At 42.4% G+C, this 25552-nt stretch overlaps 3 protein-coding genes across 6 annotated transcripts in view; 1 reads left to right on the forward strand and 2 right to left on the reverse strand.

The window, feature by feature from the left end:
- Positions 1–25552, reverse strand: part of LOC119262274 — a 53373-nt gene that overhangs the window by 8027 nt on the left and 19794 nt on the right. The window lies entirely within an intron of this gene.
- LOC119262271 (cell division control protein 2 homolog 3-like) lies at positions 1873–7215 on the reverse strand. Of its 4 annotated transcripts, none has more exons than XM_037533650.1 (7): positions 7177–7215; positions 4756–5257; positions 4282–4367; positions 4032–4204; positions 3213–3333; positions 2469–2581; positions 1873–2308 (listed from the first exon to the last, which is right to left on the reverse strand). In XM_037533650.1, exons 2-7 carry the CDS (start codon positions 5225–5227, stop codon positions 2155–2157), a joined length of 1119 nt encoding a protein of 372 aa, XP_037389547.1. In that variant the 5' UTR covers positions 5228–5257; positions 7177–7215; the 3' UTR covers positions 1873–2154. The 4 variants fall into 4 exon arrangements, with proteins under 4 accessions (XP_037389547.1, XP_037389550.1, XP_037389546.1 ...); XM_037533653.1 differs by lacking the exon at positions 7177–7215 and adding an exon at positions 6798–6893 and having other exon boundaries at positions 4756–5254; XM_037533649.1 differs by lacking the exon at positions 7177–7215 and adding an exon at positions 6798–6893.
- On the forward strand, positions 13733–16213 carry LOC108416186 (E3 SUMO-protein ligase ZBED1-like). Its single transcript, XM_017689220.2, has 2 exons — positions 13733–15500; positions 15662–16213. Exons 1-2 carry the CDS (start codon positions 14865–14867, stop codon positions 16196–16198), a joined length of 1173 nt encoding a protein of 390 aa, XP_017544709.1. The 5' UTR covers positions 13733–14864; the 3' UTR covers positions 16199–16213.

The raw sequence follows: 25552 nt of genomic DNA on the forward strand, positions 1-25552 counted from the left end.
AGTATACTACTACAAACTTTAATACTCAAAAGTATACTACTACAAACATTAATACTCAAAAGTATACTACTACAAACTTTAATACTCAAAAGTATACTACTACAAGCATTAATACTCAAAAGTATACTACTACAAACTTTAATACTCAAAAGTATACTACTACAAACTTTAATACTCAAAAGTGTGCGACCACAAACATTAATACTCAAAAGTATACTACTACAAACTTTAATACTCAAAAGTATACTACTACAAACATTAATACTCAAAAGTATACTACTACAAACTTTAATACTCAAAAGTATACTACTACAAGCATTAATACTCAAAAGTATACTACTACAAACTTTAATACTCAAAAGTATACTACTACAAACTTTAATACTCAAAAGTGTGCGACCACAAACATTAATACTCAAAAGTATACTACTACAAACTTTAATACTCAAAAGTATACTACTACAAACTTTAATACTCAAAAGTGTGCGACCACAAACATTAATACTCAAAAGTATGCTACTAAAGACGTAAAAATCCACACATGTTATACTGTCAGTGCCAAAGAAGTGAGCCCCTCAGTGGTGAAACAGTGGTGAACATTGACTTTCCCACATTGGGTGAAACTCTGATGTTGCTCTAGTTTAAACTCTGACATTTGAAGCCTGTAATGAGCTTATTGTGTTTTAGTGTTTCAGTAAATCCTTCAGTAAATTCTTCAACTTGAAGCCTCAGTCTGAACCCTGGAGGAGGCTTTAGTCCAGTACGCTCCACTTTACACAGACCGGACTAATACAGCTTATGAGCTCTTATAATGTGTTATGAACAGCACTTATAAAGCATTAACAATTCATAATGCATAATAAGCATGGCTATAACATAGAATGCATTTTTATAAATATTTATAGCCATGTTTTATAATGCCTTATGAATGCATTATAACATGTTATGAATGTGTTTATAGATGCTGACAAAGGTGAAATTCAGAGAAAGTGTCACCAAAATCATTACAAGTGAGCCCTTACTGCATAACAGTAAACTAAAATATTCAGTGCCCTGTATGAAATCTGCAAGCATCTAAACATATTTATAGTCATCAAAACACTGAAAGGACACGAACACACAGAACATTTGACCGAATAAGATTAATAAATACTTTTGTAAAAGTATAAACTCTCATTTCTCTAAAGAGCGAATAGTTTTCACAATCACAATCAATGTCGTCTTGGCAGCTTCATAAAAATTCCTTCATAAAAACGTTTGGATGTAAACTTTATCTCCATCCTCTCTGTCTCAGCCGAGTGTCGAGTGAGGAGTGACCGGACGCGGCAGCGACATTCAATACTGGGGTTAACTGCCACATTTTGAAACGTTAAATAAAAGTAACTATTTAAAAAGTGGAAGTGTAAAAGATGGAAAAAATGGTTTTAGCAGTGAAATTATTTCAGAAATGAAAGTGACTGATCTGAATGTAGGGTCAGGGTTAGGCTGGGGGTCTGGTCGGGATTTGGCAGCAAATTGGCTTCAGCCAGTGCAGGACAAACGGCTCTGCTGCAGTGGAACCGCCCCCTTCGGCCAAACTGTGGTGGTTCTAAAAAATTACAAACAGAAAGAAGTGAGTGAGATGACGTATCTGCTGCTAAAGAGCTAGAAAATCTGGAAAACAAGTTGTCCAGTGTTCTACACGTTTAACATTAGGAGCATATAAGTAGTTATTTATAGCATTACTTATTGCTGCTGTTGGAAGAACTTCATATCTCCAGAATGGGAACTTTACAGGAGAAGGAAAAAACCTCATTTACTTTTAATGTAAGTCGATGGAACCAGAATGTTTTCCACATCATTTTGGGCCGTTTCTTTTTGTCCATTCATCATGAAATTTACACACAATATAAAGGACAACAGGCGTTTTCACAAATGGAGATACGAGGTTTTGTTCTGAAAACTCTCATTTCTGTTTGGGCAAAATCTGGCATCGTTACCTTTTTCTACATAATTTGAAAATGCCAGCTGTGAAATGGATGAATGGACCAAAGAAATTCTCTACAAGTCACAAAATTATATTTTTACCAATTCACAAATAAGTTCTCTCTCAAATCTCTTAAACAGATTAAAACCCGTGTGTTTAACAGGGAAAATGACAGTAAAACATAGAGGTCATAACACAGTGACGCCAAAGACTCTCCCATTCGGTGAAGATGTCCTGTAGAGATCTCCTGGAGTTCCAGCCCATCTCCTCAGCAAATAAGTAGACGGTCTCAAAGAGGTCAGGTGAGGTGAGGTGAACTTCATGGACAGGGCCAGCTCAGCTCTGTAGAGGGAAAATAAAGAAACGGGATCTGTGATTTACTGAATATTCCAGAATAGATTTGAGAGCAGTTTCAGTTACAGGTAAAAATGCAGCACCAGATTTTTCATTACCTGAAAAACAACCACAATAAAACGTTTGAATGGACCTAAAAACAACTCACCTGTGTTGGTACACATTGCGTATGAAGCGCAGAAGCCCCCATGTATTGTCCGGGTAGGGGGTCTTCAAATACTTATCCATGCCCTCCAAAAGCCCAGGAAAATCTTTTTCCACCTGAATCAAAACAAAACCGCATTTATAAACAAATTAGATGGTCAGCTTTGAACCTGCAGTTAAGCGAAGATATGAAATCACATTTTCAAAGTTTTATGAAGATTAATTAATATAATGAATGTAATCAAAGTACCGGATGCTTACACCCCACCGGTCAACAAGGCGCCAGCCGCTTGCCTAAGTCCTCAGAGTTCTTCAGTATCTCTAATAGTCTGGATTAAGTGGTGTCATACTTTTTGTACTGATTTTTATTCATTACACTGTCAGAAATGAAGGTTCTGGTCAGGAACGTTTCTCGTGCATCAAGGTACAAACGGTGTAGATGTTCCCTCAAAGGTTCTACAGCGGTTCTGAGGTCTGATTGTAGAGCTTAAATCAGGTTCTCCAGGTCAAAAGTTGGTATTTGTCCCTTTTCATAACCGAATGTTTTAAAACAGAGCAGATGGTCTAGTACCTTTTATTTCTGAGTGCAGAGGTTAAAGAGAAAGTCCTGATCACTGCTTTCTGTTTTTATTCAGGTTTCACTCACTGCCCCAACTTTTTGTGGGCCTGGGTTTGTAAATTAACTAAAAAAAAAAACACCAGTTGACATGAAGAATTTACATCGTTACATGTTAACAGTTAAACCCACCTGTTGTCGCCACGTCATGAAAGACTTGCCCTTGGATGCTTTGATGAGTTTCCGTTTGACCCCTTCGTCATATTTACTATGAATTATGAAGTTCCCCACAGCCTGCAGGTACCACGTCTGTCTGTGAAATGAACGTTAGAGAGAATAACTGTAAATGAAAAAGGCGGTGAGTCTCTCACCCGGCTCACAGCTTCAAAGCCAAAAGACGTTAAAATCTTTATGCCTTTAGTAAATGCCATGTCCCACAGTTCTGTGCGGTACAGCAGTGACATCCTGGTGATAATTAACGTTGTGTTTTTAGCAGAAGTTCGTCAGACTGATTTAATTAAGTGATTATACCACCAGAGTAGTTACTCATCTTGAAATAATGACTCATTACCCTAAAATAACGACCTACTTTCTCAGAATTGTTCGTTACCGTTACGGTCTCGGACTTCACAAAGATTAGAGATGCACTAGAATAACCGGCTGCCATGGTGAGTTTATACCACTGTCATTGTTTAACCTGGGCCAAAATCCCTGCCACACTACCTCCCCGCCCACCTAACTGATATCCATCCAACAATCTGTGTGGTTAGTGCCAGTAGGAGCTGGAGAGTAGCCGCATTCTTCATTAGATTTTTATAACGCACGTATTTATTTATAATTATGCTAATATTAAAGCCAAAATGACGCGGGAATTAAAAAGGCTGTAATAGTACTTTCATTTAGGAGGAAAGGCCTATTGTTACTGTCTCTAACCAAACTTTAGGGTTTTGAGTGTTATTTCCACCAAACACACCAGAAAAGTGGCTTTGTGTCAGTCTGAGTGTCTCTCACCGGATCTCGGACCAGAAGATGGGGTGGTGGAGAGCATACTCCAGACTTCCTGAGCGGATCATGCCCTCAATGAGGTCCAGGATGAGGCACTTGTTACTCCAACTGCCATCACCGTCAGACTGAGGGTAAGACTCTCCACCAGAGAGGATATAATATGCCACATTAGCAGCTTTCTGAAATGGAGGAGAAATACTTCATCAGAGATTTTATATATATATATATATATATATATAAATATAAATGTATTTACCTTGATTTCTTCTTGGATCTTGATATCACCATCCTCCACTCCTTTACTCTTTTTGAAATCAATTAGTTTGGCAGTTGCATTTTTGTCTGTGTAAACAAGAAATTGTCCTAAATGAGTGAGTCGTCATATAATATTATGGTTAACTGGGTTTATAGAAAGAGGGAGATGTACAGTGCATTTCTTCATCAGGTTTTTACTGCATTACTTTCAATAATAAAGAGAACTGTCAGTTGGAGATTATACCACATTTAACCCTTTAAACTCTACAGGTCTGTATGTGGCTCCACAAGCTCTTCATTGTAGTCATTGTTGAATACCTTGTAGTAGTTGTGAATAATCTTAAGTCTTAATATTAGTAACTGAATGAGAAGCCTAGAGGGTTAACTCTGTATAGTAGCACATCATAGGATTTAATATCATAACATGTCATACCCTAGCAAGTACCCTAATAGCACATATGATATAATGTCTTACCCACTAGAACATGCTGAGGTTTAACATCACCGTGAATAATCTTCTTCTCATGAAGGTAAGATAACCCGTGCAGAAAGGTCTTCAGAATTTGTTTCCTTTCCTTTGGGGAGTAATTCTTGATGTTTTTCTCTAGTGTTTGTTCTACAAGCTCCATAACGAGATATGTGAAGCCTGAACAACTAGCACTAAATTTATATTGTATAATGCTGGAGTTATTTAAGTCATGAAGTGTTGTCATTTCATTGATTGATTCTTCAGTCATAGGGCTCTTTTTGATGGCTACTGCAGTGCCATCACCAATCATGCCCGGCAGGATGACTGAGTCACCTGCCCCACAATGTATTATAGAGTTGGGTTCTTCCACGTAATCTATCAGAACAGTAAGTATTAAACGTCCTGTACTGTTTTGAGAAAACAGTTGAACTGTTGAGTGGTGCACCACTTGAACTGAGAGAGGCATGTCGTCATCCATCGCTTATTTGGTTTGTTTTGTTAGTGGCTTCTGCAAAAGAAGAAAAGTGTTCCATTACAAAACGGTTCATATAATCTGCTTTTTGCTTTTATGCATCATTTTTTTATACCACAGGCTTATAACAAGAACGAACTACATACAAGTACAGTGAAATTTTCTATTTCCCAGCGCTGCAGGATAGGCATAACTGATCAGATATATGAATCTGATATTTGAATGTAATTAGACACGGTCGTTCTGATGAGGCGACTGGAGAGATTTTGCATGCATATGCACTGTTACACTAAAAACATCAAATCGAACCACAGCTCGTAGTCATTACAATGTAGACCCATGCTTTTAAACCCCCAGCCGTTTACAATGGTGACACGCCCAAGCCTGTAGTTAGTATGCTGCCACCTGGTGCTGCAGAGGCCTCATGCTGTGATATTGTAGAAAAATGACCAGACCTCCAGAAAAAGGTAGCTAGATAAAGCCCCATCAGATAGTTGTGCTCAGTTGATGATCCAGGCCTACACATCACACTTTCTCACCAACACACTGCTAATACTAACACTGCATTTGATTGTGGTGCCTTTATTAGTTGCATTCAGTGAATAAACATGACTGAGCTTCTCACTACTATGACCATCACCATTACTTATGCTTTTATTGGATTGTATGACGGAGTGCTTCCATCTCAGAATTGGCTAAAAGAGAAATTTCTGCATGAATTTTTCTTGAATAAAAACCTGTTCATCTGACATGACATCTAATAAATAAGAAATAAATATTCACAGCGCATTCAGTAGACAAATTAGCTAATTAGCTAAATTCTCAAATTTAAATGAAAGAAAAATGCAAACATAAAATTAATAAAGGGTTTATTTACAGTTCGTTTAGTACAGCTGACGAACATGCGGTTGAAAACCATGTGTGGGGCCTGCGTGTTCTCTAGTTTCTTAGCAAGGTATCGGTGTGGCGTATGTGAAGGGGGTAGGCTTAAGAAGGAGGGAGAGAGGTTGAGTGGAGGACGCAGTCGAGAGCAGTTGCGTTTTTCTCTCAGACCTGCGGCACTGAGTAGCCGAAGCTGTTGTGTGGATTTTATTAAAAGTGGCTCCACCGAACTCAGTCACCGGGTCCTTCACTCTTCTTTGTTTCCTCGTCCTCACTACTTATCGCCAACCGAACTAACCCACAGCCCCGAGTCTCGGTAAGACCGGGAAGAAGCGAACACTAAGTTTTACACTAACATGAGCCAAAAGCTCATTTCTGTCGTTTAAAGAAATAAATCACCATACATTAGCATGAAGTTCTGGATTTCTGCTTTAATAGTTCTGAAACGTGACCTCGTGATCTGAATTCCAATAATTAATAAAGGGTTTATTTACAGCTCCTTTAGTACAGCTGACGAACATGCGGTTGAAAACCATGTGTGGGGCCTGCGTGTTCTTCGACTGAACACACACTGGTTTGAAATGTTTGTTAGTCTAATGCAGATGACAGACACGACTGAGCTTCTCACTATTGTTATTACTATGCTTAGTCACCTTTAATAACAGTATCATCACGGATCTAAAACCCAAGCCACCTGATTGTTTTAACTCCGGTTTGCCACCTGCCGCTGAGAGTAATGCCGCTGAGTTTGAGTTCCGATGGCGAAGCAGTATTTCTGGACAGACCAGCAAAAAACCTGTGAGAACAGTTTTGATGAATCCAAATGAGAATCGAAATCCAAGTCTCTTTGCGGAGCAAATATATGTAATGTTTACAGAATTGAGTATGATGATCCAGTGATCCACAAATGAGCATAATAACGTGAATTCCGAAATGGTGCGAATTTCTTTCTATTCACTGCCACCTCAGAGACAAAGAGTAGAATACAATACATAGAATACAAGAAAAAAGTAGCAACAACAATTCGTGTTGATGAAGGCATAACACTGATATGTCAATACAGGTGTCCTTACCTAGACGGGCAGGAGTCTTTGTGTATGTGTGTTTTCCTCGTTGGCGGCTCTTATAGTGGTGAGCAGGTCAGAACAAGTTATGACACACCTCTTATGTAATGACGTGATCTGTGAAGACAAGGAAAGTTGGTGGTGGAATGAGGAAGTCCAGGAGAGTATTCAGAAGAAGAAGGCAGCTAAGAAAAAGTGGGATAACCAGAGAGATGAAGGAAGTAGGCAGGAGTGCCGTGAGGCTGGTCGCATAGTGAAAAGAATGGTGTCAAAGGCTCAAAGGCTCAGGCCTATGATGAGCTGTATGAGAGGCTGGACAGTAAAGAAGGAGTAAAGGACTTGTATCGTTTGGCTAAACAGAGAGATAGAGCTGGAAAGGATGTACAGCAGGTTAGGCTGATAAAGGATAGAGAGGGAAATGTACTAGAGAGTGAACAGAGAGTGTTGAGTTGATGGAAGGAGGACTTTGAAGAACTAATGAATGAGGAAAACGAGAGAGAGAGGAGAACAACGGGGGGAGAGACAGTGGATCAGGAAGTGCAGAGAATTAGTAAGGTGGAAGTGAGGGCAGCTTTAAAAAGGATGAAGAATGGAAAGGCAGTTGGTCCAGATGACATACCTGTGGAGGTATGGAGATGTTTAGGAGAGAAGGCAGTGGACCTTTTAACCAGGTTGTTTATCAAACTCCTGGAGAGTGAGAGGATGCCTGATGAGTGGAGAAGCAGCGTACTGGTCCCCATTTTTAAGAACAAGGGTGATGTGCAGAGCTGCAGTAACTACAGAGGTATAAAGTTGATGAGCCACACCAAGAAGGTATGGGAAAGAGTTGTTGAAGCAAGGCTAAGGCGAGAGGTCCAGATCAGTGAGCAGCAGTTTGGTTTCATGCCCAGAAAGAGCACCACAGATGCAATGTTTGCGTTGAGAGTGTTGGTAGAGAAGTACAGAGAAGGTCAGAAGGAGCTGCATTGTGTCTTTGTGGATCTAGAGAAGGCAGATGATAGGGTGCCAAGACAGGAACTGTGGTACTGTATGAGGACGTCTGGTGTAGCCCAGGGTCAAACCCATAACCCTAGTCTAACCTAGTCTCACTAAACATTTATTGAAATATGTTTTGTTGAAGTGTGTTCTACCATGTGAAAGACTTTTAAGCTGGCGGGGCATAGCTAGCTGCCCTAACTAGCTGTTCCAGTTAATATGCCAAAGTAGAGTGAAGTGTAGAGGAATCCCATGTGCTCCAAGATCTAACCTTACTAGCCGAGCTCTGAAATCTCATTGGTACAGAGACAATCTGTCTACCCTTTTCTCCAATCAGAGGGTACTGTGGAGCAGGGGAGGGGCAAGCACACACGCACACACGCACACACTGATGCTCGGGCTCAGAGACAGAGAGTCAGACAGAGAGTCAGAGAGAGACGTGGGAGAGGAGTCATGCAGCTCGCGTGATTTAATAGTACTCTGTGTCTGAATTTATTCAGTTCTCTTACTGTTTAAAGTGAGTAAACTGCTACCAGTCAGGGTTTAAACAGCAGTAACGACACTCTGCTGAAGTGCAGCCTGATAGGGGTGAGTTTGCAGTGGGTTTCCCGGCGCTAATGCTGGGGTGCAGTAGCTTTAGCAGTAGCCGCTAACCGCTAACGCTAGCTCCAGAGCCATTCAGAGGCTAGAGTTTTGGACTGTAGTCTGAATGTCTGCCGTGATAAACCAAGCTACGTGGGACAACCGCTAGCTGATAGCGCCCTGGGTTACCGGAACGCTCAGGGTTCCTCAGTCTATCCTCCGAGGGACGTGAATGCTGTCCGCTAGCGCTCCGAGTTACCGGAATGCTCGGAGTTCCTCGGGTGAGCCACCAGTTCAAGCCCCACTGTATCCCAAGAGCCGCTGACGGACAAGTTTGTAAGCACACCACACCTAAGAACTGATTTGAGTACTGTCCCAATAAATAAAAACAAGGGATTTCTGGAATACTACACTTCAACAGGCCTGCACCTTTTATTATTTTATTCTTTTCTTTGCCGGCTTTAAAAGTTTCCTTAAAGAGTGACCGGTCACAGTAGCATTGTATAGATAGAGCCAGAGGCTTTTAAGTTTTATTTTCTCTAATATAGCTGACAATTATATTTGAGTTTACACTGGGTTGAGAGTATAAATGCACGGTTGATTATCCTTATCTAAATTTGTTATTTGCAGCATTTGGTTATTTACAGCATTGGTATTCGTATATTGTCTTTTCGTTGCATAAAATATATTTTTATAATACACACTATTTTCAAAACTGTCTGACTCCACTCTATGGTTATATGGTTGGTACGTGTAGTACAGTTAGAACGGGTGAAGTTAAGTTAACTGGTAACAACGGGAGCTTAACTGGTGGGAACCACACCCACGAACTCAGTATAACACAAACACCACCCCCTCTGTGGTAAAAGAGGGCTACACTGGTGTAGCTGAAAAGTATGTTAGGGTGGTGCAGGACATGTATGAGGATAGTGAGACAGTGGTGAGGTGTGCAGTTGGAGTGACAAATGGTTTCAAGGTGAAGGTGGGGTTACATCAGGGATCAGCTTTGAGCCCCTTCTTGTTTGCAATGGTGATGGACAGGTTGACAGATGAGGTCAGGCAGGAGGCTCCATGGACCATGATGTTTGCAGATGACATTGTAATCTGTGGTGACAGTAAAGAGCAGGTGGAAGAGAATCTGGAGAGGTGGAGGTTTGCACTGGAGAGGAGAGGAATGAAGGTCAGTAGAGACAAGACGGAATACATGTGTGTGAATGAGAGGGAGGCAGGTGGAAAGGTGAAGATGCAAGGAGTAGAGGTCGTAAAGGTGGATGACTTCAAATATCTTGGGTCAACCATCCAGAGCAATGGACAGTGTAGAAAAGAGGTGAAGAAGAGGGTGCAGGCAGGATGTGGGTGGAGACGGGTGTCAGGGCTGATGTGTGACAGAAGGATAGCAGCAAGAGTGAAAGGGAAGGTCTACAAGACAGCAGTGCGTCCTGCTATGATGTTTGGTTTGGAGACTGTGGCTCTGTCTAAAAGACAGGAGGCTGAGCTGGAGGTGGCGGAGATGAAGATGCTGAGATTTTTGTTGGGAGTGACCAGGATGAACAAGATTAGAAACGAGCAGATCAGAGGGATAGTGAAGGTGGAGCAGTTTGGAGATAAAGCCAGAGAGGCCAGGTTGAGATGGTTTGGACATGTGTTGAGGAGGAATAGTGGATATATTGGGCAAAGAATGTTGGAGATGGAGCTGCCAGGTAGAAGGAGAAGAGGTAGACCTCAGAGAAGGTTTATGGATGTAGTGAAGGTGGACATGGAGATGGTTGGTGTGAAAGTACAGGAGGCAGTGGATAGGGCAAGCTGGAGGCAGATGATCTGCTGTGGCGACCCCTAAAGGGAGCAGCCGGAAGAAGAAGAAGAAGAAGAGGAAGAAGTGTATCTAAATGAAATGCATTTAAGGCATCTTGTCAGTGCTCTCATAATAGGGAAATTAGCCACGTGATTTGCAGGGCGGTGAAAAAGCTCAATCTTAATTGCCCGGCCAATATGATATTTCTCATAGACTGACATGGTGGTTATTCTGGAGTTTCTATCTTCACAGAACTTCAGGGCCTCGCTGCAGCTCCCCTCAGCCTCCCAGAACAGATAAAACACATCGTCGTGGAGACGCCACAGCTCCTCTCTCTCACTGTCCTCACCTAAAACTCACACAGACACACACAGATCATCTGACATGCAGAAGAGGTACATAAACTCTACAGGTAGATAAACTGGTGAAGCTCTGCAGAATCCGGAAGAATTATTAGTGCATTTATTGTCAACATCTCTTTCTATTATTGAAAGTGATTCCAAACTTCTGGGCACAAATAAAAGAGAAAATGTCAAAGTTCTAAAAGATTTTGTCTTTTATCTCATGGTTTTACCACCAATGGGTTAAATAAAAAAAAAAAGGCTGTGATGAGAACTCAAGTTAGAATGTTGAGAAAAATGTCTGGCTCATTAAAGGTTGGTCATTAGGAAAAAAATTCCTTTGATTTTAGCACAGCTGGATATTAGGATTCTTTAAGAAGAAGAAACTTTTCAAAACAATGCTATTCTGAAACATCAGTACTGTTGAAAATCCAGCAAAATCCCCCACAACTCATCCTGGTGAGCTCACTTTAGCACACAGCTCGACGCACAAACAATATCTCTATGAATTTTAGATATTTTCCTATTAATCTGTTTTCTGATGCTCTTTAAACATCAGTGATCTGTGAAGATGATGTTTTATTTGGTCCATCAGAAGGTTTTAAAACATTTAATCTAGAAAACACTGTTGATATGAACATGCATTCTGAGGGCTAATAAAGTAAAGATTTGGCTTTACTAAACTTTCAGCTAAAGTTTCCTTTATCATGTAAACAAGAGGTGCAAACTCAAGTACTAGATCATTTATTTTAAACTGGCTCAATGTTCTGTTAACTAAACTGTACAATAGGTTTTAGATATTAAACAGATAAAGGATGTAAAATTAGTAAATCAGAAATTCCTCCATTTAGCCAGTAAGTGGAAGTGGTAAGAATCCACTAGAACCACTGGAAGAATCTCTGCCTTTTCTTTTGGCTTATGGATGATGATGATGATAATCAGTTATGTCAAAACAGATATCAGTCATTGCTGTTGGAACAAAATCTTGTATCTCCAAAACCGTAACTTTTACAGCAGAAGGAAAAAACCTACTTTACTTTTAATGTAAGTCAATGGAACCAGAATTTTTTCGGAGGCATTTTAAGACCTTTCTTTTGGTCCATTCATCATGAAATTTATATACAATGTGAAGACTGACAGAAATGTCCAAATTATGGCAAAAACTGAAAAATGGAAAACAATGGAGACATTAGGTTTTGGTTTCGACTGGATGCCGTACAATACTGCTTAAACTGCATGAACGTCTGTGATATTGTGTTGATAGTGTTATTTTAGCCATGGCAAGTTTGATATTAGTTTGATATTCTTGACGGCTTGTGGTTTCTCTAGTCTGCCAAAGATATATGCTACTTGCAGTGACCTGTCCAGTTAAAAATATGTATGCGAAGCAGCTCGAGCATTTATCACCTCTCATGTTCTAAACAAAGAAAGAGTGGCATGTACAGAACATTTCTGTTCAGCACGTCTCTGGTGAGGACGAGGGTAGATTTCGAGTCACCTACTAAACTGACCCACATGCACCGAAGATCAGAGCATCATGCTGCTTCAAGGCTCATCCAGAGGTAAACAATCACAACTGCCAACGAATGGCAGTCGCTCCCAGAGGATCAGCTTCATCTTCACCAGCCTCACAGGAGCCATCAGGAAGCTACACTGACTGACAGCTGGGCCTATCACCCAGACTGTGTTCTCTTGACGCTGGAGCCTCTTGCTCCAACAGCTGCGTTCTGACATGACTCTTCGAACACAGACGTCTGGATTCACGTCTGATTTTTCTCAGCAGAATGAAATTGTGATGAATATGAAGTTAGATTAATGTAATTCCAGTCTGGCAGGTCAGGCTGAGTCGCATCGCTGCAAATCTGATGCGTATTGGATTTCAGTACCACACATGAAAGCGTCTCAAATCAGAACTGAAAATGTGTTTGTCTGTTCCCACTGACACACAGACACTCATCTGTTTCACAGGAGGAAGATCAGATTTGGGCCACTTTTACCTGCTGTGGGAGCAAAGTCTTTATTATTTCCATGCTGTGGGAACGATACGAGTCTGTGAACACAGCAAAGTGCTGACCTGCACTGAGGAAAGCATGATCTGGCGTTGAGCTCTCGTTTAGTGTGGATCATCTTAAAAATGCTTCCATAGCAAACTGAACCAGGATTCACTTCCAAGCGGACCGACCCGACGACTTTTAATGAACGATAGTTCAGCTCTTTGGAGTGAACCTGAATACAAGTTCACACCTGGTTAAGAAAAAGGACTAGAGAAAAAGTTGGTAGGTCCGCACCAAATGAGGTAGGCGTGAAAGCGCTTTGACCCTTTAAGTTGGTGGTCTGTGCAGTTTGGGGACAGCGGAGGGTTTTGTTTTCCAGTGTAAGCATCCTGGTACATTCACATTACAAGCCTCATTGCTCAAATCTGATCTCTGACATGATGGTTCGCTCTCGTTTAGGTCAGTGATTCAAATCGGTCATTAATGTGGTGAACCGGCTCCTGAACTGACCCTCATGAGCTCCTCCTACTCAGTAACGTCACGTGACTGAATCACTGCATCATCAGCACAAACTAACGAGCAGAACGAGCTTCGCTGAGAAGATCATTAACTCTGATCAGCTCTCAGCTTCATTATTAGAGCCAGACGGAGGAGAAAAAGGAGAGATGAGCTGCTTTTCCACCGTTTACAGGCTGTAACGTCTGTTCGGCGCGGCTGCCATGGTAATGCTGAATGATGGAGCAGCGCAGTGGATAAAAAGTCTATGAATTTCGATCTGAGCGTCACATTAAGGTCACATGACCACAAATCGGATACGTATCCGATCTAGGACCACATATGAAAGTGACTTGGATTTGCAAGGATCAGATTTGTGTCCACACAGCCCTGAAAACACCAGATCTTAGTCCAATTAGGACAAAAAATCAGATTTGCTTGACTTCAGCCTGGTAATGTGAACGTAGCCTTAAAGTGGTGTGGCTGCTGCACTCAAAGCTTCAAGTCTGTTTTTTTCCACCATGTCATGAATACAAACCCTGCTCATCATGCTGCTTTCAAAATGGGTTTGAAGCGGATTAACAGAGAAATAGTTTGTCGTGATGGGTGGTGTTGTGCACTCATAGTAATAGTGACCCTACTGTTCAAACCAGTGAGCTATGCTGAATGGGCAATATGCTGTGGTCATGTGATCAGGCTGGCTGTATGTTGTTGGAACCGTGGGGAGCTGTACACAGAGTGGTGTTTACACTAGGGATGCAAATGATTAATCGACTTTAGATTAATTGTCGATCAAGAGGTTGCTCGAACAAAATGTATTAATCGCAATTAATCGCTAGAGGGCGCTACTGTAGTAACTTGAACAGAGCGTAAGAACGAGAGGTGAACACGTATCGCGAGAGAGCAGGGTTGAAAACAAAATGAAGCGGGCGAAAAGAAGTGCGGTGTGGGACCATTTCAACATTGTTAATTTAGGCAAAGAAGTCAAATGTCCTCTGTGTAATGCGGTATTGAAATACAACAGTTCCACCAGCTCACTCAGTTATCATTTGAACACCGTGCATGCAGCTGTCCTGCATGGCACCAGTGCACCTGGTCAACCTAAAATCACAGCTACACTGGGAAGGCGAGCGTGTGATGAGAGAAGGGTGGAGGGCATTACAGAGAGGATATGCAGCATGATCGAGAGAGATTTGATGCCAATCAACACAGTTGACGGTGCAGGATTTCAGGTTCTCATTGCGTTCGTAGAGCCAGGCTACAATATCCCTTCGAGGCCATCAATAACCTCCTGCCTCGAAGCTCGCTACGAAAAAAAGAAGAGTGAGCTAAAAACAAAGCTAGCTACTGCTACTGCTGTAGCCCTGACAACAGATTGTTGGGCGGCTCTAACAACAGAAAGTTACATGACCGTGACGTGCCACTACACTGACGAGAACTGGCAGCTAAAATCTGCAGTGCTGATTACGACAAACATGTCGGATAGACACACCGCTGACAATTTAGCTGACAAGCTCAATGATGTTGTGGCGACTCTCCGGTCGCGTTACAGCGTGTGTTCACGACAACGCTAGAAACATTGTCCAAGCAAACAACCCCACGCGAGTCAGCTGGAAATCAGTTGCATGTTTTGCACACACGCTAAATCTCGCAGTCAATGATGGCTTTGCTGCTGCTGGGGTAAGCAGAGCAATAGTGGCAGCGGGAAGGTTGGTGAAACATTTCCACCACAGCACAATCGCAACCAAAGCCCTGGAAGAAAAGCAACAGCAAATGTCACTTCCACCGCATCGCCTCATTCAATCCTGTAAAACCAGGTGGAACTCTGTCTGCGACATGTTTCAGCGCCTAGTCGAACAGCGGTGGGCCGTGTCAGCCGTGTTATCAGACCGGTCCGTGACAAAACTGGCAGATGCGAGGACGCTGGAGTTGAGAGACGACTACTGGCAGCTAATGGAAGATATGGCACCCGTGTTGGGAACCCTGAAGTGTGCAACTACGGTGATGTCTACCGAGTCGGAGGTGTCAATCTCAAACACTTACCCAATCACGTTCAGTCAAATGAACAATCACCTTGGCGCTGCAGATGGGGACAGCCACAAAGTCGCAGAGTTCAAGGAAAGAGTGCGAGATTCGCTGGGCGAGCGCATGAAGGTATGCATCCATTAATTATTAAAACTATCTATATTCAATAATAATAACAATAATAATAATAATGATAAAAAATAATGATGCAAACAATAGGCCCTAATGTAATTGTCATTCAGTTGTATCGTTTTTAATAATTGTAGGCCTATTGTTTCTATTTTCAACAGATTAAGTCTGATGACCTCGACTCATCCACCCCTATGGTCGCAACTATGCTTGACCCTCGCCACAAACACCTGGAATTTCTACCTCCAGCTACCAGGAGGTCAGCTCATTCCAAACTGCTTGAACTGGCTACAGCTGAACGCGACAGCGTCACAGCAACAGGTGCCGCCACCGCTGGAGAGGACGGGAACACTGTCCAGTCAGCAGCGCCTCAGCGACATGGGGCTACATCTGCTATGAGTTTACTCCTGGGTGAAACCTATTCCAATGCCCGCAAAGGTGGCGTGGAGAGCGAAGTCGACATGTACTTAAAGGACCCTCCTGCACTTCTTGAGTCGAACCCCACATTCTGGTGGAAAGTGAATGAAGGGAGGTTTCCGAAGCTGGCAAAACTAGCAAAACGGTATTTGTGTACGCCAGGCACATCAGTCCCATCTGAGCGTGTATTTTCAGCAGCTGGCCTCACTGTAAATAGACTGCGCACACGCCTTACCCCTGACCACGTTAACATGCTCATTTTCTTGAACAAAAATATATAGGTCCAGTTGTGATATGAGCTGTATAGCCATTTGCCACATTTCAGATAGGAAAGGGTAACATGATTTGATCATTACTTTATTTGATTTTTCTGGTTTGAGGCTCTGTAATGTTCTATGTTGTGTCCAGGGACCCTTTTTTTTTTTTAAATATGTCTAATGTTTCAAATGCAAGAACTGAGCCAGTCCTTAATTTATTTCTTTTTTTAAATTAAAGAATGTATTTTGTTATACCATAAAAAACATGTCTGCTTTCTTTTCCTAATGCATAATTACTTGAGGAATATATAATATAATATAATATAATACAATATAATTATCATAATACAATATATACGTTTTGAACTCTGAGTTTTAACTATTTAGCTGATATTTTTAAAGGCCCTATTGAAACACTGAAATTCAGGTGAAAAACGCTGCTTATCAATTAATCGAAAGTCGATCGATAAGATCAATCAACTAATGATTAATGAATTAATCGATAATTTGCATCCCTAGTTTACACCCATGAGCACTAACTCAATGTCAGAAGGTGCACATGGTGTGTAATCCTGTAAAACGTTTAGCCAACAGAGACTTAATTCCCATTGATAGTGTAATTTGTTTATAAAATTCAACGTTTATTTTGTTTGTTTTTCGGTGTGTGAAGCTGAAAAGGAGGGTAGTAAACATTTGTTAGACCTCAGTAGGATGATTGGATGAATCCTTGGACCGGATTGCTGCCATTGCATACCGTCACGTGTCCACTGAGTCTTACCCTGGATCTGGACATGATCTCCCAGACTCTTTTATGACCATTGCTTTTGTTGTGTCCACTTTGCTCCACCATCTTCGTCAATGAGGCACATCCAGGTTCTGACACACAGTGCAAAAACCATGTTTCCCTAGTTTAACTGGAAATGAAATGGGAGGCTCTGCAGCCGGACTGAAGACTGTGAACCACAGGACACTGATCATGTGAATTTTACAAAAGCTTTTTTTGTTATTTATATCTTGTCTTTTCATTGCACATTTATCCCAAGTTATGATTCATGTCTGCACCAAATCCATACAAACTGGTTTCACATCCTCCCCAGTGCAGAGAGCTTCAGTGCCATCTACTGTACGCTACGGTCACAAACCCGATTTCCAGGTTTTCTCCATTTTAATACACTTGACATATTTGAGGTCTGTATGATGTGTGTGTGTGTGTGTGTGTGTGTGTGTATGTATGTGTGTGTATGTATGTATGTGTGTATATATTTTATTTTATATATATATATATATATATATATATATATATATATATATATATATATGTGTACATGTTCCTGTTTAGTTTCTGCTGGCGTTCTATTGGATATGCAGTGTTAAATCAGTGCCAGGCTAACGGTGGTGAACATTAACGGTGGTGAACATTAACGTTGGTGAACATTAACGTTGGTGAACATTAATGGTGGTGCACATTAACAGTGGTGAACATTAACAGTGGTGAACATTGACTTTCCCACATTGGGTGAAACTCTGATGTTGCTCTAGTTTAAACTCTGACATTTGAAGCCTGTAATGAGCTTTATTGTGTTTTAGAGTTTCAGTAAATCCTTCAGTAAATTCTTCAACTTGAAGCCTCAGTCTGAACCCTGGAGGAGGCTTTAGTCAAGCACGCTCCACTTTACTCAGAGCGGACTAATACAGCTTATGAGCTCTTATAATGTGTTATGAACAGCACTTATAATGCATTAACAATTCATGATGCATAATAAGCATGGCTATAACATAGAATGCATTTTTATAAATATTTATAGCCATGTTTATTATGCCTTATGAATGCATTATAACATGTTAGGAATGTGTTTATAGATGCTGACAAAGGTGACATTCAGAGAAAGTGTCACCAAAATCATTATAAGTGAGCCCTTACTGCCCTTACTTATTTATAGCATTACTTATCGCTGCTGTTGGAAGAACTTGATATCTCCAGAATGGGAACTTTACAGGAGAAGGAAAAAGCCTCATTTACTTTTAATGTAAGTCGATGGAACCAGAATGTTTTCCACATCATTTTGGGCCGTTTCTTTTTGTCCATTCATCATGAAATTTACACACAATATAAAGGACAACAGGCGTTTTCACCTTGCATCAAAAACTGAAAAACCACAAATGGAGATACGAGGTTTTGTTCTGAAAGCTCATATTTTTACCAATTCACAAATAAGTTCTCTCTCAAATCTCTTAAACAGATTAAAACCAGTGTGTTTAACAGGGAAAATTACAGTGAAACATAGAGGTCATAACACAGTGACGCCAAAGACTCTCACATTCGGTGAAGATGTCCTGTAGAGAATCCATGGAGTTCCAGCGCATCTCCTTAGCAAATAAGTAGACGGTCTCAAAGAGGTCAGGAAACCGTGAGGTGAACTTCATGGACGGGGCCAGCTCAGCTCTGTAGAGGGGAAATAAAGAAACGGGATCTGTGATTTACTGAATATTCCAGAATAGATTTGAGAGCAGTTTCAGTTACAGGTAAAAATGCAGCACCAGATTTTTCATTACCTGAAAAACAACCACAATAAAACGTTTGAATGGACCTAAAAACAACTCACCTGTGTTGGTACACATTGCGTATGAAGCGCAGAAGCCCCCATGTATTGTCCGGGTAGGGGGTCTTCAAATAATTATCCATGTCATTCAAAAGCCCAGCAAAATCTTTTTCCACCTGAATCAAAACAAAACCGCATTTATAAACAAATTAGATTGTCAGTTTTGAACTTGCAGTTAAGCGAAGATATTAACGCTTCCATTAGTTTACTTCTAAAAAAAGATAAAAACCCCCTGGACTGTTCCTCCTTTAGACCTATTAGTCTCCTCAATGTGGACTACAAAATCGTTGCAAAGATACTAGCTCGGAGGTTGGAAAATATTCTTCCAAAAATAATAAATCCGGATCAGGCAGGGTTTGACAACGTACGCCATGTTCTTAATGTTGTTCAGTATCTTAACACTCATAAAAACCCAGCGCTTATAGTCTCTCTTGATGCCGAAAAGGCCTTTGACCGAGTGGAATGGTCATTTCTGTTTTCGGTATTAGTAAAATTCGGTCTAGGCTCTTAATTTCATTAACATTATCAAATCTTTCTATTCGGATCCAATAGCCACAGTTAATACAAATGGCTTATTGTCTGAAAGCTTCCCAGTGAGCAGAGGCTGTAGACAGGGGTGCCCTTTGTCACCTTTATTGTTTTTATTGTTTATTGAACCATTGGCCGAGGCCATCAGAACCAATCCCGATATATCTGGGATTATAGTAGGTAAAGAAAGCCACGTTATTTCCCTATTTGCAGACGATGTCCTTTTATACATGTGTGAACCCGGGAAATCAGTTCCGGCCTTGTTGAAATCTATAGCCACATTCAGCACTTTGTCGGGTTATAAGATTAACCTGGGGAAGTCGGTCGCTACGCCCTTTAATTTCCCCCAGGATATGTCAATACAATCTCCTTTTCATATGTCTAGGAGGGGTTTTAAATATTTGGGTATTTTTGTCACTCCTAATTTAAATAATTTGTTTGAAACTAATAATTCACCTCTAATTCAAAAGGTTAAGAATGATCTAACAATTTGGGCCTCCCTACCAACTTCTCTTCTTGGGAGAATCAACACTATTAAAATGAATATTCTTCCTCGATTCAATTATTTATTTCAAAATCTTCCGTGTTATCTGACCCCTGCATTTTTTAAGTCACTGAATTCTCACATATCTTGCTATATTTGGAACAACAAACACCAAAGAGTTAAGTTCTCTATTCTTACTAAACCAAAGGATCTCGGAGGCTTGTCACTGCCTACTCTACAATTATATTACTGGTGAGCACAACTAAAAATAATGTCAAATTGGTTTATGGACAGGAAAGATTCCTTATGGTTGGGTCTTGAATCTCAGTCTTGTTATCCTAGAAGTCTTAATTCCCTTCCTTTTATCAATAACATATATTTGTTAAATCATCTCAAGAATAACATAATTGTTTATAACATACTATTAGTTTGGCGAGATGTGAAGAAGTACCTTAATATTTCTCCTGCTTTTTCTTTCCGGTCTCCTCTGGTTTTGAATCCAGATTTACCAGCACAGATTAGGAGTATCGGTTTGATGGAATGGACATCTAAGGGTTTGTCAAACTTCACAGACCTATTGGACTCCGACTCTGTTAAATCATTTAATCAAATCAGGGCTGATTTTAACATTCCCCATAAAGATTTTTATAAGTATCTTCAAATTCGTCACTTTATAGGTTCTCTTTTGAAGTCAGGTAGGATTCGTATGGAACTGTCAGAGCTGGAAAACGCTGTGGTTTTGGCCAAATCTCCTAAAGGACTTATTTCCAGGATTTATACCTTACTGCTTTATTCTGATTCTTCAGGTTACGACTCTCTGAAGGTGTTGTGGGAGCGCGATCTGGAGGTGACATTTAATCCTGCAGATTGGGACAAGATTTGTAAAAGTTTTCCCTAAGTGTACTTCAATCTCTATTCATGAACAGAATTTAAACATTTTTTACAGAACTTATTATACACTTGTTCGCCTCCAGAGAATGTTCCCTGACACCTCTAATCTTTGTTATAAATGTAAGATACATAGAGGTACATTTATGCATTTGTTTTGGACATGTGACCTTATAAAAACTTTCTGGAAGTGGGTTCATTTTGTAATCCAAGAAGTCACCGGTAAACAATTTTTGCTGACTCCTTCTTTCTGTTTCTTTAATCATGCTCCAGATATTTCTTTTGACACGTATACCAAATCTCTGCTGATAATTCTTTTATTTTTGGCGAAAAAATGTATTCTGCTGAGGTGGCCCACCCCCCAGGTCCCTACAGTTGACATGTGGATAACACAGATTTCTGTTCTTATTCCTCTTGAGAAGCTGACTCATGACCTCAACCACAATTCTGACAAGTTCCGGAGGATTTGGGAACCATTACTTTCCTTTTTACAGAAAACATAATTCATCACTTATCCCTGGAACAGGAGGACTGGCTGCCCGTTTATTTGACTTATTTCATATATGTTACTTATTTACCTGTCTCCTGCACTTTTGTTGATCATTTCATTATTCCCATGTGTGCATGTATACATGTTTGTGTGATTATGCAGAGATATTTATTGCAGCACTCATTGTTTTTGTTTTGGGTGGGATTTTATTTATTATCATTATTATTATTACTGTTTATTTTTGTGTTTTTTAATTTCAAAAAGCCAATAAAAAAAATTATAAAAAAAAAAAAAAAATGAAGGTTCTGGTCAGGAACGTTTCTCCGTCATCAAGGTACAAACGGTGTAGATGTTCCCTCAAAGGTTCTACAGTGGTTCTGAGGTCTGACTGTGGAGCTTAAATCAGTGTCTCCAGGTCAAAAGTTGGTATTTGTCCCTTTCATAACCGAATGTTTTAAAACAGAGCAGATGGTCTAGTACCTTTTATTTCTGAGTGCAGAGGTTAAAGAGAAAGTCCTGATCACTGCTTTCTGTTTTTATTCAGGTTTCACTCACTGCCCCACCTTTTTTGGGCCTGGGTTTGTAAATTAACTCACTAAAAAAAAAAAAACATCAGTTGACATGAAGAATAATTTTACATCGTTACATGTTAACAGTTAAACCCACCTCTTGTCGCCACGTCATGAAAGACTTGCCCTTGGATGCTTTGATGAGTTTCCGTTTGACCCTTTCGTCATATTTACTATGAATTATGAAGTTCCCCACAGCCTGCAGGTACCACGTCTGTCTGTGAAATGAACGTTAGAGAGAATAACTGTAAATGAAAAAGGCGGTGAGTCTCTCACCCGGCTCACAGCTTCAAAGCCACGGGCATTAAAATCTTTATGCCTTTAGGGTTTTGAGTGTTATTTCCACCAAACACACCAGAAAAGTGGCTTTGTGTCAGTCTGAGTGTCTCTCACCGGATCTCGGACCAGAAGATGGGGTGGTGGAGAGCATACTCCAGACTTCCTGAGCGGATCATGCCCTCAATGAGGTCCAGGATGAGGCACTTGTTACTCCAGCTGCCATCACCGTCAGACTGAGGGTAAGACTCTCCCCCAGAGAGGATATAATATGCCACATTAGCAGCTTTCTGAAATGGAGGAGAAATACTTCATCAGAGATTTTATATATATATATATATATATATATATATATACATATATATATATATATATATATATATATATATATGTATATATACACCTCTCCTTGGATCACCACCTTATCGTGGTGGAGGGGTTTGCGTGCTTGAATGATCTTAGGAGCTATGTTGTCTGGAGCAAAAGCTCCTGGTAGGGTCTCCCATGGCAAACTGGTCCTAGGTGACAGGTCAGACAAAGTGTGATCCATAATAACCCCTATGAAGACACAAAAACAGGACTTGTGTACCCTGCCCGGAACAGGGTTACCGGGGCCCCACCCTGGAGCCAGGCCTGGGGGAGGGGCTCGCCAGCGAGCGTCTGGTGGCCGGGCATTTGCTCATGGTGCCCGGCCGGGCCCAGCCCGAAGGAGTTACATGAGTCCCCCCTCCCATCGACCCACCACCAATGGGAGGGGCAGTAGTAGGGGTTCGGTGCGTTGTGGATCGGGCAGTGTCCGAAGGCGTGGGCCTTGGCGTTCTGATCCTCGGTTGCTGAAACTGGCTTTTGGAACTTGGAACGTTACCTCACTGGCGGGGAAGGAGCCTGAGTTGGTGCGCGAGGTTGAGAGATACCGGCTAGATATAGTCGGGCTCACCTCAACACACAGCTTGGGCTCTGGGTCCAATCTCCTTGAGAGGGGCTGGACTTTATTCTTTTCTGGAGTTGCCCATGGTGAGAGGCGGCGGGCAGGTGTGGGCTTTCTCATAGCCCCTCGACTCGGTGCCTGTATGTTGGGGTTTTCTCCGGTGGACGAGAGGGTAGCTTCCCTACGCCTTCGGGTTGGGGAACGGGTCCTGACTGTTGTCTGTGCTTATGCACCGAACAGCAGTTCAGAGTACCCAGCCTTCTTAGAGTCCTTGGGAAGGGTGCTTGAAAGTGCTCCTCCTGGAGACTCTATTGTCCTACTGGGGGACTTCAACGCTCACGTGGGCAATGACAGTGAGACCTGGAGGGGTGTGATTGGGAGGAATGGCCTCTCTGATCTGAACCCGAGTGGTGTTCAGTTTTTGGACTTCTGCGCAAACCACAGTTTGTCCATCACGAACACCATGTTTGAACACAAGGGTGTCCATAAGTGCACATGGCACCAGGACACCCTAGGCCGCAGTTCAATGATTGACTTTGTAGTCGTGTCATTGGACTTGCGGCCATGTGTTTTGGACACTCGGGTAAAGAGAGGAGCTGAGCTATCAACTGATCACCACCTGGTGGTGAGTTGGATCAGGTGGTGGGGGAAGATGCCGGTCAGACCAGGCAAGCCCAAACGCATAGTGAGGGTTTGCTGGGAACGTCTAGCAGAAGAACCTGTCAGATTGATCTTCAACTCACACCTCCGTCAGAACTTTGACCAGATATCGGGGGAGGTGGGGGACATTGACTCAGAATGGGCCATGTTCCGTTCCTCCATTGCTGAAGCGGCTGACTGTAGCTGTGGCCGTAAGGTAGTTGGTGCCTGTCGGGGCGGTAATCCTCGAACCCGGTGGTGGACACCCCAGGTGAGAGATGCCGTCAAGCTGAAGAAGGAGTCCTACCGGACATGGTTGGCCTGTGGGACACCAGAGGCAGCTGGCAGGTATCGACGGGCCAAGCGATCTGCGGCTTCAGTTGTTGCCAAGGCAAAAACCCGTGTATGGGAGGAGTTTGGTGAGGCCTTGGAAACTGACTTTAAGTCGGCTCCGAAAAGATTCTGGCAAACCGTCAGGCGACTCAGAAGGGGAAAGCAGTGTGCCACTAGCACTGTATATAGTGGAGATGGTGTGCTGCTGACTTCGACTGAAGACGTCATTGGGCGGTGGAAGGAATACTTTGAGGACCTTCTCAATCCCACCGACACGTTCTCCAGTGAGGAGGCTGAGTCTGGGGACATGGGAATAGGCTTGTCCATTACTGAGGCTGAAGTCGCTAAGGTAGTTAAGAAGCTCCTTGGTGGCAAGGCTCCAGGGGTGGATGAGATCCGCCCTGAGTTCCTCAAGGCTCTGGATGTTGTGGGGCTGTCTTGGCTGACACGCCTTTTCAACATTGTGTGGACATCGGGGGCGGTGCCACTGGATTGGCAGACTGGGGTGGTGGTGCCTCTTTTTAAAAAAGGGGACCGGAGGGTGTGTTCCAACTACAGGGGAATCACACTCCTCAGCCTCCCTGGCAAGGTCTATGCAGGGGTACTGGAGAAGAGAGTCCGGCTTATAGTCGAACCTCGGATCCAGGAGGAACAGTGCGGGTTCCGCCCTGGTCGTGGACCAACTCTTCACCCTCTCCAGGATTCTGGAGGGTTCATGGGAGTTTGCCCAACCAGTCCACATGTGCTTTGTGGATCTGGAGAAGGCATTCGACTGTGTTCCCCAGGGTATTCTGTGGGAGGTGCTTCGGGAGTACGGGGTACATGGCTCTTTGCTACGAGCCATTCAGGCCCTGTACAAACAAAGCTGGAGTTTGGTTCGCATAGCCGGCAGTAAGTCAGACTCGTTCCCAGTGAGAGTTGGACTCCGTCAGGGCTGCCCTTTGTCACCGATTCTATTCATAATTTTTATGGATAGAATTTCTAGGCGCAGTCAAGGGATGGAGGGTGTCCGGTTTGGTGACCTCAGGGTCACATCACTGCTGTTTGCAGATGATGTGGTCCTATTGGGGACATCAGGCCGCGAACTTCAGCTTTCGCTGGATCGGTTTGCAGCCGAGTGTGAAGCGGCTGGGATGAGAATCAGTACCTCTAAATCCGAGACCATGGTTCTCAGGCGGAAAAGGGTGGAGAGCCCTCTCTGGGTCGGGGATAGGCTCTTGCCTCAAGTGGAGGAGTTCAAGTATCTCGGGGTCTTGTTCACGAGTGATGGTACAAGGGAGCGGGAGATTGACAGGCGGATTGGTGCTGGGTCAGCAGTGATGCGGGCTCTTTACTGGTCTGTTGTGGTAAAGAAAGAGCTGAGCCATAAGGCAAGGCTCTCGATTTACTGGTTGATCTAGGTTCCCACCCTCACCTATGGTCATGAGCTTTGGGTAATGACCGAAAGAATAAGATCGCGAATACAAGCGGCCGAAATGAGTTTCCTCCGCAGGGTGTCTGGACTCTCCCTTAGAGATAGGGTGAGAAGTTCAGTCATCCGGGAGGGACTCGGAGTAGAGCCGCTGCTTCTTCACGTCGAGAGGAGCCAGCTGAGGTGGTTCGGGCATCTGGTTAGGATGCCTCCTGGACGCCTCCCTTGGGAG

This window comes from Pygocentrus nattereri, chromosome 23, assembly GCF_015220715.1.
Source record: "Pygocentrus nattereri isolate fPygNat1 chromosome 23, fPygNat1.pri, whole genome shotgun sequence".
Classification (NCBI taxonomy): Eukaryota; Metazoa; Chordata; class Actinopteri; order Characiformes; family Serrasalmidae; genus Pygocentrus; species Pygocentrus nattereri.